Source organism: Pieris napi, chromosome Z (assembly GCF_905475465.1).
Source record: "Pieris napi chromosome Z, ilPieNapi1.2, whole genome shotgun sequence".
In the NCBI taxonomy this organism is placed as follows: Eukaryota; Metazoa; Arthropoda; class Insecta; order Lepidoptera; family Pieridae; genus Pieris; species Pieris napi.
Window position 1 is genome coordinate 5,282,117 of NC_062259.1, and position 14,971 is coordinate 5,297,087.

Genomic DNA, 14,971 nt, shown 5'->3' on the forward strand with positions numbered 1-14,971 from the left:
CAAAAAATTTACTACATGCAAATTATAAAAAAAATTTTTTTTTTTAAATATTCATTAAACATACTCTGGACTGAAATTTGCTAGGCAACCCATATGGATTATATTTATTGACATATTAAATTAAATATAAAATAAGTTTCATTAAATAAGCATCTCGGTGAAGGTCGTTGTATAGCGGGATCTTATACTAATACAATATCCATAACAATTATTGCTTTCCTTATCAAGGTATCATCTGATATGAGATCTAGGTGCGTTAACTCTGTTGTGGTTAGAATGTATTCAAAGTTGATGGAATCTTATCTCTCTCTCATCCTCATTAAAGATATTCCTGAATATAGATGAGGATATTACTTTTATTAAATTTTTATGGATGATCAAAGAAAATCAGGCTTATCTTTAATAAGTACTGTGTCTAGAATGAATTAATAAATTTTTATGACAAGACAAGAGATACATGGATCTGATTGCTAACATACAGTCACATTTCCATACAGTATATCTGTATATTCACTCAGTATAGGGACTAAATATGTACTCATTTATATAAACTTCTTGATTTCTATAGACCCAAGGGTATTATTATTAACCCTATATATTATAGAATAGTATTAAGAATGAGTTTGAATATAACATATAAAATATTAAGCATCTTGTTATAGTAAGTTTGGAGGCAAGTTGAAACATGCTCTATTCAGACAAGCTAAGCAATTCAGCCAGTTCTGGTGATTTTTCGCTAAGACTTGGTATGGACGGAGTGGAATATAAAGAGTAAAACAGTAACTCAGAATTACTATCTTTTTTATAATTTTCTGCTAATACAATTTTAGCATATTTTTGAACATTTTATTCAGACTACTAACATAAAGAATTGAATGTACTAAAAATATATGGAATATGTGCTAAAAATTCTATATAGGTCTTGATACTTATAGGTCTATCTATTTTTTGATGTATCAAAATCAAGCTACCTACATGAATTTATTTACCCTTTAAGTCATTTTCCTTAACAATATTTTCAAACATTGAAATAATTAAAATCATGTTTCAACAACAATAATATTGCAATTAAATATAAACATTGAACTTTGAAGTTAAATTTTTTCATGAACTCATTTCCTTAATGTGCTTTAGGGCGCCATCTAGTATGCATTAGACGTACTCGTTGCAAGTTTAACCTAACGCCTAACTCTATAGTTTAACCGTTCGACTATCAAGTTCAACTATTGTCCACTAGATGACACTGATCGGTTAAACCGAATGAAAAACATTTAATTATAAAAACACGAGGATGTCTTTATTCTACTAAAATTATTTTTTGTACTATGTTAGTAATACTCGTTTACTTAATTTTACGTTAGTTAATTAGTTTTCGCAGCGCACACGATTGAAGGAAGTTTTTTGTTTACTTTTTTACACCTTGGATTAGATTACTCAAGTTTTAGTAAGCATCCCTATTTTTTTTGAAAATGAAACATAGTCTATGTCTCTCGGGAATAGTGTAGCTTGCCAACGGTGAGAGAATTTTTGAAATCGGTCCAGTAGTTTCAGAGCCTATTAATTTCAAACAAACAAAAAAATCAAACCTTTCCTCTTTATAATATTAGTATAGACTATAGAGTATAGATTCTGTGATTTTGTACCATAACGTTATATATATATATATAGGGCTTTTGGCGGGAAATCTGAGTTCTACAGCTTTCGAAATTACAAAGCACTATTTATTTTTGCGCTATTAAGTTTTGCTGGTATAATTTAATTTAATAATACAGTAAAACAGGTTCGTGTTGTGATGAAAGAAGAATATATGGAGTATTGAAAACTACTTACTTTTCTACTGGCTAAAATTCATTTAATTAATAATTGGATTTTTTTCATTTCTTCATTTTGCAGCAAAGCTGAACAATATACCATTTAATGCACTAAAACTGTAATGTTTTTAAAGGTTGTAAAAATAAAGACTTCTGTAATTTTTTTTTATTGAAAAAGAAACAACTTACATATTTAGGAATCAATTAGTAAGTGAAAATGCAAAATTGCAACTAAATTATATATATACTAGATTTATCAGTTATAATATTTTAAGCTCTAGATCTCAGAGGCGGCGAACATTGTTTCATCAGTGTAGTGATCGTGGACAAAAAAAGACAGTGTCGAAGCTCAATATTCTTTCAAATTTGATTTCTCGTGTATATAAAATAACAATTTAAAGCTCTTCGTTTATCGCTGTACGTTTTAGTTGTTCTATGCAGATGTCATCTAAGTGCCTTCAGTAATTTTACCTTTCCGTCCAAAAATAGAATGGTTTTTTTTTATGAGAAAAGGAGTAGAAAGTTGCGCAGAAATAAATGTAGTCAGCGTAGTAGTTTTTGTATTAATATCTTTTAAAAATACTAATAGTTAGCAGTACAATTGCCTAAATAAATTGTTCGACAGTTAACATACAGATTTGAAATAAAATGTCTGTAGACCCTACATAGATAACCTATATAAATAAAAATGAAACGCATTATATTTTGCTAAACGCAAAACTCAATTCGAATATTTTTATTTCTTAAACTCTGAGGAAAGTTTTTATGGAGAGATAAATTGAAAAAAAAATTTTTTATTTAGTACTTAGGTTTTTATTCTGGAAAAGCGAACACCTTCTATGGATAGCATAGTTATTGGGATATCTAGAGAGATTAAGCTGTGTACGCTCCATTAAATTTATTAATTTATATTCAATTTGAACCTGTAAAATGCATAAATTACTTATCATTTAATGGAAATATTTAATTTTAGATACTCTTTTTTTGGTTTAAGACTTAAGCTTACTTAGGAATAATTTTATAATACAAAATCTATAGTAACTAGACGTAAAAAATATGTCTATATTATAAAAAATACTATTCACGGGGAAGATATCTATTTTAATTAATTTATAATCTATCAGAATCGTTTAAAGATATTGAAGTTGACTCTGCTCTTGAAACGTAGTCTTTTTGTCTCTTCAATGCTTCCTTGTCCTGAATCTGAAAATTAAAAAAAAAATATATTATTTTTTTAAATTAAAAATAAGCAGGAGTAGTTATATTTATGTCTTAGTAGTTAATTCAAATGAACGGAGTATTTAAATCGAATACCGTGACAATAGCTATAATGCGTACAACCACTTAACCAGATGAAAACTTACCTTATCCAATAATTCCTTCATATAATATGATCGTAATATGAGTGTATGGTAGGAGCCGCTGTGGACGGTGAAGGAGAAGACAGTGTTGGCAGCGGAGTCGGCGGCTTGCAGTCACCAATGGTAGACAGCGATGAAGGCAAATGATGTCCGAAGCTCATTACGCTACTTAGTGTGGAGCTGCCTAGCGAACTCGGTGGTAACATCTGGCTGTGAACCCCACGCATACCTGAAACATTTTTAATTTTTAAAGTACTAACTACTGATTATGTAAAAACACCGCATTTCTCTCGCAAGCGGAAAAAAATTGTAATAAAGTAAAAAGGAGGGATTCTTCCAGTCTCCATTAAATCGGACAAAAGTGGTTTAAAATAGATCGTATTCGTAAAGTATAGAAAATATTTTTATAAGATATAAAAAAACATTGGTTCATTTTTAGTTTTCCAGAAGAACTCGCGAAATAACGAATTTCTAACATCATCTCTTGACTGTATCTACCATGTATTCAAATATTACGCATTCAATGTGTGCGTATACAACTGTAACTCTCTGTTTTTAGTCGCCTCCCGCCTCAAACATTCAGGGCAACGTCTGACGCGTTGATACACAATCCATGATCAGGTGAAATCTCCGACACATTCGGCATTTGTCTGTGGCTCTATAATTGCACGGATCTCATCGCCCGCCGTGCATGCCCCACGTCTGTTCACACCCACGGCTCACTGATCGGTCTAATCGCCTTAATTTAAACAAACCTACCAATTGAATTAATTTTGGAATTTCCAAATCTATTTTCTGTAATTCTTGACATGTGTTACATGAACCAATCCTTTAAAAGTATTACTAATCCGGTTGTAAGTGGTATTTAATTCCGATGAAAGGGTAACATTACTCGCTCGATGAACTCTTTGTGGCTCTTGTCAACAGTGCATTAAGTGGAGGGTTCACGATAGAACAAATTCATGTTAAGTTGACGGTTGATGAATGATCTTGAGTAGTACACATAACAATTCAACATAAAAATATCGACGACTGTATAATGGATATATCGCGATTGTTATCGTTAATGACGTCATTCAAGATTCGTCACGTCAGATTTTTCAGCCTTGTAAGAATGTGGTAAAATCTGAACAGAGAAAAAAAAATTTTTTTTTATTGTATTAAACGTTTAAAATAAAAGTAATAGGTTAGTGTGGACTAATGTAGTATTCGCACAACTCGCAAAGCAGTTCAATCAACAAAATAAGAAAAAAATATTCGCCAGCGATTTATGTGAATCCTGAATGCCAATTTAGTTGTTATTCGTGTTATACCAAGGCAATGTTAGCTATACATTATTTAATAAATCTTACGTAGAATAAGCGAATAGATATCGTTTTTAATAAACCCACCTAAGCATTAAGGATTCACGATGACGCAATATACCAGAATAAAATTAAACATCATTCGCAGTTCAGATAATATCCTAAAACGTGTCTTATAAATCTTCAACAATATAAAATTTGTATGAAAAATCTTACAGCGCCTCTTGCTGTTTACGCGTAAAAAAATCTTCATACAATATTTGACTGGATCGATAAATCGATGGCGCGTATCGCTTTATAGTGATTGGTTAAAAAGTGTATTTAATTTGTTATTGAACTAAAACTATAGGTCACTCACAATAAAACGAAACGCGCAATCATTTTGTCTATTTATTTTTTGTTATATCATACCCGGCTGTTAGTGTCAATTTCTTTGAAGACTTAAAAGACCTTATAATAAATTCGCTTTTGTGATATCTGATGTTTTACCTGAAAAACTAATACTTGGTGAGAATACTCATTTAACTGGAGAACAGTAATATTGTTGAATATCTGGTATTGCGCCTTCGATCCACCCTGAATGAATGAAAATTTAAAAAATCAATATTTCGTATCTATGACTACTAAATTTGTAAAATATCAAATTACAAGACAATAAAAGTAACCTAAAAGGGTTAGATGTTTTGGGCCGATGCATCTGTTCGCCTTTTTTATGGATACCGTATTTACACACAACTTTTATGGAGCTTTATTTACATAGTAAACCTTGGTATTGAACAATAATTTTGGACACGTTGCTTATCGTAGAAATAAATGATGAACTAGTTTAAATGCCAATGTTGTGGTGTTTAACGTATGCAAAATTTGTAGTTTTGACGAAGTAGAACATATTGGTAGATCAGAATGCTTAAGTTTGGATTATATTGGCAGGATTTGTTGCAGCGGTTGTGATGGGGCACTAAGACTGCTTAAAAAACCCGAGGCTATAATAATTGCAAGAATTTCGACGAGTAAAATGAATAATTACTCTCTAAACTTAACAAAAATAATTTTACATGAATTTAAAATTAACAATTATAAAGTCACTGAGCTGAATTAACGTTGTCTATAAATAATTAGTCTGAAATGAATTAACATTTGTATTGAAGATACAAATTATAATATTATTTATTACAATTTACCCTACCATATTTTTAATGTAAGAAAATATTCTGGAAGGACATTTTTTTGTAGGGAAATGCGTTACGCATAATCTCCCGCGGTACGGCTGCCTCGTGGTGGCAGGTTCTAGGGGAATCGCTTCTGTGCATAGCCACTAAAACCCCACGGCGCCGCTATCGCCCAATACAGGACACATACAGGCTACGCTGTTTTCGGTATGCGGATACCGCCACGCGACCCTTTGGCCATATATGATTTGGAATGGACCTTGGCACAGCAATTGCCATTCACATCGGCCAATTTGCCCTGGTTTGTAAAGCTGAGGAGGTAGGGTATAACGCATCATCCCTTCTTAAGGTCACAAGCTAATTTATGCATTACATCACTTTAGTTGGGAATAAACAGCGACTATTACATAAGAACATAGCCTAAACCGAGGACTGTTATATAAAGAATCGTATCGAATGTTATACTAATACTATTTTATCATTTATTAAAATAATAATACAGAAGACCTCCCACATTTACAGGAAAATGTAATATGCATCAATACTGGTGTCAATTACTGAAGCTATTTTTGACGGAACGCCTTTAAGTCTATGTCGAGTTATTTATAAAACATTGTTATACAGTAAAGCACGGTTATAATTATTCAATTGAATTAATTCAATCTAATATATACATTTCACATTATTGATACTATTATAAGGACAATATAATACTGTTGGCCTGTGTTTTTGAACTGACTATCAAAGTTTGGATAACTCAATAATAAATATAAGTACCTATTAATCAAATAATACATATATGAAATGTGGATAAATGTATTTTAGGAAAATATTAAGCGAAGAATTTTTTAGTAATGTATGGGTTCGTTAAATAAATATGACTCAAGATTACGATGCATCCACATTTTCCCAATCTGGCAACATTTAGTACTAAATTCGAATTTCAAACAAACGTCAGTTAATGTTAAATCAAAAAAATTAATAAACGCGGCTATCAAGGTTCGTAAACATCGTATTGAGGTTGTCGTTCTTAAAACTCCTCATATTTTTTGTAATGTCGGCATTCACACGGATAATTCTCAAAATACCTATGCATTAATAAAGATCAAACGTTTCGTACAAGCAGGCGATAGTGTAAACAGATCATACCCGTAGGTAGACTGCCGAGTGCTACGCCCGTTGGCGTCTCACATATAGTAAAGTCATACGCACGCTTGTCTATACGTTAACTCAACACGTACTAATAATAGTTTCATATTTTAACGACGCATTTAAAAAGAGCTTTGCCATTAATATTTCATTAATTTGTCATGCTGTAATTTATTGTTTTAAAATGGTATTTTTTTTAATATCAACATATTATTATTTACTAAATTATGAGTCCAGAATTAACGTAACTATGGTAGAGTTAGTTGCCTATATGTTTGTTAGAATAATGAGATAGGCGAGTTAGTCAAGTATCAACTTAATTTTATTTTCTTGTTTTAAATTTCTAACAAAACAGATAGAATAGATCCACCCAACCATTCGCACTTTTTCTCCCGTTCAACTCGCTGCTATGAGCTGCTGATTGAATTATCAATTTAATCATACTGTAAAAGAAAACATCGAGTCTGGTTGAGACTGCTTTGACTAAAACCCTAGAAACCCCTAGTGTCAACCCTAGAAAGCTATCATATTTCAGATTAAAGGGAAACTATTCAAGAACAGCACATCAATCTGAGGCCAGAACAAACTAACTTTTCTTTTGAGTAAGTGTGAGAAATGGAAAAATAATTGCGACAATTCGGTAATTGAGAAATACTGTATTTTCTAATGCTATATTTATGTGCCCATTAACCTCGAAGAGGTGATGTATTTATAAGGCGAAATGTAAAATCAGTCTCGCCAATAAAGGGAATCGTTGTGCAGACGCTATAAATCGGCAATTTAAAAGAACGGGTACGTTCTGTGAACATTTATAGGTGTTGTGGGCCGTATATGGACTATATAATATATATTCAGGGTAATCTACGTTTCTTGATACCTTCTACGTTTATATTCATACATTAAATTCATTTCATTATTCATACATTAATATTTTTTCTTCATGAATTTAATTATGACAAAAATGTATCAAACGGTCAAAAAACCTCGTAAAATCTTTTGTCATTTTTATTTATTTTTGCGCTTATAGCTTAAGATTGTTGTAGTGTATAAATTATTACGCAAAGAAAAATATATTTAGTAATACGAAAATTTAGACTATTACTTAAAGGGTTGTAAAAATAATGATTGAAAATGGAAAAATAGAAAACTCAATTAAATTTTAAAAGTTTGGTCCCTGTGTTTTTAATCACATCTGATCAAAAGTTTTATTAAGTATATATGATTTAAAGCAATGTCAGTAATTACTTCCGATATTCTTTCTTTTCATCCGTGTTTATACCTTGTTTAATATGTATATGAAACTTTTCTTTGTCAATTACGATTTTGCAATTGCATTACCACTTAAGCCACAGAGATGGGATTCTGTAATAAAATAATTCTCATTTCAATGCTTCATGGATGTATATGCATTGCACAAATGCACATGTTACCGCAGCTTTTATGATCTTTGTAAGGGACGTATGGCTTCTGAGAAACCGGCACACATGGATAGCAATAAAACGCAGATTATCAGGCTATCAATGGACCAGTAGACTGTATGGAAGCGAACTAGGTACAGCACTAGATATTCTTCAAAAGCATGTAGGTACTTTTAACATGCTTTTGAAGAATATCTCGGATTTTTATTATGCAAAAATATTACAGAAATTGAGACATTTAAATGTGTGTTAAAATGTATTTGAAAAATGTATGTATCTAGTCTCTCTAGCCCCGTCTCACATAACTCGCTCAGACAAGGCGAAAAAGAATAAACGCCACAAATATAAGAGTCTTTCCTCCAAGTCTTGTTCCGTTTGGAGTAGAGACTCTTTCTATTTATCCATTTGTATTTATTACCAATATCATTAATATGTAAGTTAAGAATATCGTAAATACTGTATTGTTTTATATGTGTGTGTTGAAAATAAATAATGTTTCTGTTTGAAAAAAATATAGTCAAATATGGCAGGGTTGCCACCTGGATGTTATTTTAGGGAGGGATGCATAAACTGCATTTTCGATGCCAGGAATATATGATTCTGTAGGAGGTTGTTATTATGTTATGTTACTTTGTCCATGATATGTATAGTGATCTATTGATTGCTGCGCAAATTGAAAGCGAAAGTGACCGTTTTCTAGTTTGATGTGTGAGTGAGAGATACTGTATTAAAACATGAGTTGGGTACTGGTTAAAAAAATTGAACATCTATGTTTATCTTTTTGATTCAACCTTCGTGACGGCTACGAAGTGCAAAAAGCACAGATTTAATATTTTTGAAGTGAAACTTCTTAAGGCGCATGAGGGTAAAATTTTGTACGGATGAAACGCAATAACAATAATATTAGCGTCACGATGTGCAGCGATTTTTGTCGAAGAAAAGGGAGAGAGCGATTGAGACCGATTGAGTGATAGTGAGAAGGGTGAATTTATGAAATATGTATTAGTATTTTATATTATGTTATGCAAAATAATTAGCATAAATAGCAAATCGTCACGATTTTCGGTTACGCGCCATCTTTTTCTTGTTCCTACCACGGTTGATCCGAAGAGATTCGAAGCCATTAATAACAAAAATATATAATAACGATAACAATGATAGTAATAATTCTATTACAATTAATGAAATTCTGTAATAATCTTAGTAGTAATAAGGTAAAATGAAATAACTGTATTTGTATTCATGTCTATGATAATAACAGCCTTTTGTTAAACTTTATTTAACCAATTTCGTTAAGTTGCATATAGTAGATCATTTTTCGAAAAATAAGGTCATAAAGAAGTTTCACTTCTTGCGTGTGTACACCTAGTACACGCACACATTTTTTTTAATAAACACCTCAAATATGTCTTTTCTCCAATTTTGATTTTGTTCCTTTTTGAATAAAGACTCTTTCTAATTATCCATTATTATTTAATATTATTATCATTACTACGTAGGTTAAGAATATTGTTTATACTGTATTTTTGTTGGAAATAAATAAAATTAAATTTCGGCAGGGTTGCCTCCTGATCTTTATTTAACTTCACAGTCAGGGATGCATATCGAAACTGCATTTATTTTCAATGCGAATTACCAAGAAAATATGATTCTGTAAGAGGTTGTTGTTATGTTATGTTATTTTATCTATCATGTGTATAGGGTATGTACTATGTATGTATCATGTGTATATGTATTGATAGCTGCGCAAATTGATAGCGAAAGTGACCGTTTTCTAGTATGATGTGAGAGAGAGAGACTGTATTAAAACATGAGTTGGGTACTGGTTAAAAAAATTGAACATCAATGTTTATCTTTTTGATTCAACCTTCGTGACGGCTAAGAAGTGCAAAAAGCACATATTTAATATTTTTGAAGTTCTTTAGGCGATGAGAGTAAAATTTTGTCGATGTGCAGCATTTTTGTCGAAGAAAAGGGAGAGAGCGATAGAGACCGATTGACAGAGAGTGAGAAGGGTGTACCTTATAGAAATTCTATGTTTAAAATTTCGTTAAGAGAATTTATGAAATATTATTTTATATTTTATGCCAAATAATTTGCTGAAATCTCAAATGACGAAATTTAAATGAAAATGCCACGTGTTTTTATTATCGAAGAAATAAATTTAAAAAATTAAATTTATAATTTGTATTAATTTTCGACACTTTTAAAATAATTTAATGACAATTAAATTAATTAAATTCCTAACATATCTTGCTTTTTCCCTTCCTCTAAGTCTCGGAAATCTAAAGCTTTAGATTTGTATAAATATGAACAAGACAAATTAGTTAGCCAAAGAAGTTTCACTTCTGACACTGTACTTTGTATACTTTGTACGCACGCACTTTTTATTTATTTTTTAATAAACGCCTCAAATATGTCTTTTGTCCAATTATGATTTTTTTTTGGAATAAAGACTCTTTCGAATTATCCATTATTAGTTATTATTATTATCATTACCACGTAGGTAAAGAATATTCCTTATAGGGTTGCCTCCTGGTCTTTATAACTTCACAGTCAGGGATGAATACAGTGCCGGATTAGCCACGTAGCAAGAGTAGAAAATGCTACGGGCCCCGCGAATTTAGGGGCCCCGCGCTCCAACGCCTGACCGTAATGAAAAAAGTATTAATTTAGATGGGAGCGTAAAACATCTTGCATACCTTTAACGCGAAGCGCTTAGTCTATGCTTCACTTCCACATAAAATTAAACTCGACTTCGTCAAGTTTAATCGTAAAAATAAGGAAGTATTTAACTTTTTAACGTAAATTTTCAAATTTTAATTATAATCGATATATTTAGATTAGCATGTTCTTTATTTTTAAATAGGTATACATTTATTTTGCGAGTTTACGTAGCCGAGATTGTACTTTTCTAGTCGATTTTAATATAATATCGATTATAAGTATTTCGAGGAAACAGGCGAACTATTTAAATGTCCACTGTGGTTGGTTCATTTATTATGAAACATAGATTATGAGTCATTATGAGTAAATACAGCTGACCTTTTTTTGTTTCGAGATTATTAAAACCTAGTGATGGTAGATTAAGAGCAAGGTGTTTTATGTGTTCACATGAAACGTTGAATTTTCACACATGAAATTTTCTTGAATATCTTTACGGTATAGGACGAAGCTGTTCTATCAAAACACGTAAGCTGATCGAGTATTTTAATGTTCAGAGTGATGTTGCTGTTCCTAAAGCTACAGAAAGTAAATCAGAAAATACAGAAGTTGCATCTCATTGAACATAATATGATAGTAGTAATATTACCGTTTCTGAATGGAAATTATTTAATATAGGCTTGTTAGAATTAATAGCCCATAGCTGAACATATCAATACATATATATTTCCATTATTAACAATCATGAAAATTAAGGCTTCTACATATCGATGGGGTAGTCTTAGATACGAGATGGTCAGCCCGATCCGATGCTACGAAGGCGCTTTTTTGCAGTTTTATCACTATTAAACAAGTTTTAGAAGACATTTTCAATAAAGTTGATCAAATAGCGGAGTGCCATAATAAAGCTTACGACTACTTTCAACGATGAATAAGTTAGAAACAGAAATAATGACAATAACGTGGAACGGAATTAAATGGTATTAAAAATAAATTAAGGAACACGATGGGCCAAGACCGTCTTAATCATCTCACTTTCGAAGAGAGAAAGAAAGTCGATATTGATAGTGTTATCTCTAAATTTACCCAGAATAGTTTATTTGTAACAGTTTTGTTTTATTTAATACCCTTAACTTGAAAACCTAACCAAGCAAAGCAAACCAAGGGCCCCTAGGCAGAATTTGCTGGCCTCGCGCTGGCTTAATCCGGCACTGGATGAATATCGAAACTGCATTTATTTTTAGTACGAATTACCAGGAAAATATGATTCTGTAAGAGGTTGTTATTATGTTATGTTATTTTATCTAGCATGTGTACAGGGTATGCACTATGCATGTAATATGTATAACGTGTATATGTATTGATAGCTGCGCAAATTGATAGCGAAAGTGACCGTTTTCTAGTATAATGTGTGAGTGAGAGACTGTATTGAAACATGAGATGGGTGCTGGATTAAAATCATATTGATTCCAAATAAAATTTAATATCTAAGGTGCATTCGTGATGGCTACGATGTACCAAAGTGCAAAATTGTTACCAGTCTAAATAAGTATGAAATCATAAATAAAGCTATGTTCGCTTCCATCTTGACCGATCTCTGCCACAGAAGCATAAAAAGTTTGGTATTTCACATTAGTCTTATATCGGGTGTTTTTTTTAGAGGTATAGAACTTTAAATTGCAATAAAACAACGATGGATTATTGGAATGACATGATTTTTTTTTTATTTGAAAGATAATCTTGTGGCATTACATTTTAAATATAATTTCTGGCATATGACTGCCACGGCTGGCTCGGATATAGTCCAATCTGGATGTCCAATTTTCCCGTCCGTTGTTCCCGATGTTCATAAGCGAATTTTATTTAGCTATGAAGCGCACTTCTGGTTGAATGCTACGTCAACAAACAAAACTGCCGCATTTGGAGTGAAGCTAATCCTCAAGTGTATGTCGAAACACCGTTACATCCAGGAAACTGACTGTTTGGTGCGCTTTATGGGCTGGTGGCAGCATTGGTCCATACTTCTTCAAAAACGATAATGGCCAGAACGTTACAGTCAATGGTGATCGGTATAGAGACATGATTACTAACTTTTTCATTCCTGAATTGAACAGTCATGATGTCCAAGAGCTGTGGTTTCAACAAGACGGCGCAACATGTCACACAGCTCGTGCCACAATCGATTTATTGAAAGACACGTTTGGTCACGTTTTGGACCTGTGAATTGGCCTCCAAGATCTAGAGATTTAATACCGCTAGATTATTTTCTGTGGGGCTATGTAAAGTCATTGGTCTATGCGGATAAGCCACAAACGCTTGACTATTTGGAAGACAACATTCGCCGTGTTATTGCCGATATACGGCCACAAATGTTGAAAAAAGTCATCGAAAATTGGACATCCAGATTGGACTATATCCGAGCCAGCCGTGGCAGTCATATGCCAGAAATCGTATTTTAAATGTAATGCCACAAGATTATCTTTCAAATAAAAAAAAAATCATGTCATTCCAATAATCCATCGTTGTTTTATTGCAATTTAAAGTTCTATACCTCTAAAAAAAACACCCGATATAACTTGATACTCTTGAGATATTTCCAATGAGCGAAATAATAGCATAACCTATTTACTAATGCTTTCCTGGTACAGTATCGTCTGTCTTCTAGAAATTATATAGAAAATGGTATATATAAATAAATAAGCATATTATTATATAATTTATATAATTAAAATGTAAGAAAAATTTTTGAATTACATTTTTATGTTATTTACAAATAAAAAGATGTCCAAGACCTTATTGTCTATGTTAAGCCATATATGGGTGTATAATTTGAATTATTTGATTGTAGCATTTACACTTTTTATCTAGACTGATTTTGTATCCTTTCATAAACATAAAAAAAAGGGTGCGTGTGTACGCGCGTAAGAAGTTATACTTCTTTGGCATTATAAAAAATAGTTTTTGATTGCATGCAAATAATTAATTCAAATTAAATAATCAAAGACTGGAAAAGGAGTCATTATAGTCAATAAAGTTCAGTTTACATTTGAAAAATGACTGAGTTAATGATTTAATAATACTTTATTTACATCACAATAACAGAAAGCAGAACAAATAAGTATGTTTAAAGATCTTAATATTACAAAATATTATATTTTTATTTACACAAAAACAGTATTTACAATTTTCTTAACCTATAAAGTAATAATAAAAATAATTAAAAATAAATAAAATGATGATCCCTTCCTCTAAGTCTCGGAAAAATAAGGTTTTAGATTTGTATAAATATGAACAAGACAAATTAGTTTGCCAAAGAAGTTTCACTTCTGACACTGTACTTTGTATACTTTGTACGCACGCAGTTTTTATTTATTTTTTAAGAAACGACTCAAATATGTCTTTTGTCCAATTTAGATTTTGTTTCTTTTGGAAAAAAGACTCTTTCGAATAATCAATTATTAGTTATTATTATTATCATTACTACGTAGGTAAAGAATATTCCTTATAGGGTTGCCTCCTGATCATTATAACTTCACTGTCAGGGATGAATACAGTGCCGGATTAGCCACGTAGAACGAGTAGAAAATGCTAGGGGCCCGGCGAATTTAGGGGCCCCGCGCTCCAACGCCTGACCGCAATGAAAAAAGTATTAATTTAGATGGGAGCGTAAAACATCTTGCATACCTTTAACGCGAAGCGCTTAGACTATGCTTCACTTCCACATAAAATTAAACTCGACTTCGTCAAGTTTAATCGTAAAAATAAGGAAGTATTTAACTTCTTAACGTAAATTTTCAAATTTTAATTATAATCGATAAATTTAGATTAGCATGTTCTTTATTTTTAAATAGGTATACATTTATTATGCGAGTTTACGTAGCCGAGATTGTACTTTTCTAGTCGATTTTAATATAATATCGATTATAAGTATTTCGAGGAAACAGGCGAACTATTTAAATGTCCACTGTGGTTGGTTCATTTATTATGAAACATAGATTATGAGTATTAGGACGAAGCACGAAGAATCAAAACACGTAAGCTGATCGAGTATTTTAATGTTCAGAGTGATGTTGCTGTTCCTTAAGCTATAGAAAG

General features: G+C 31.7%; 1 protein-coding gene across 1 annotated transcript in view; it reads right to left on the minus strand.

The window, feature by feature from the left end:
- Positions 1-1,962: 1,962 nt before the first annotated feature.
- The window catches only part of LOC125062249 (forkhead box protein F1-like), a 30,860-nt gene continuing 17,851 nt past the window's right edge, over positions 1,963-14,971 (minus strand). The window contains exons 2-3 of the mRNA XM_047668040.1: positions 3,176-3,401; positions 1,963-3,014 (exon numbers count right to left, since the gene is read on the minus strand). Coding sequence (XP_047523996.1) covers positions 3,193-3,401 — 209 coding nt within the window. The 3' untranslated portion in view covers positions 1,963-3,014; positions 3,176-3,192. The remainder of the gene's footprint in view (positions 3,015-3,175; positions 3,402-14,971) is intronic.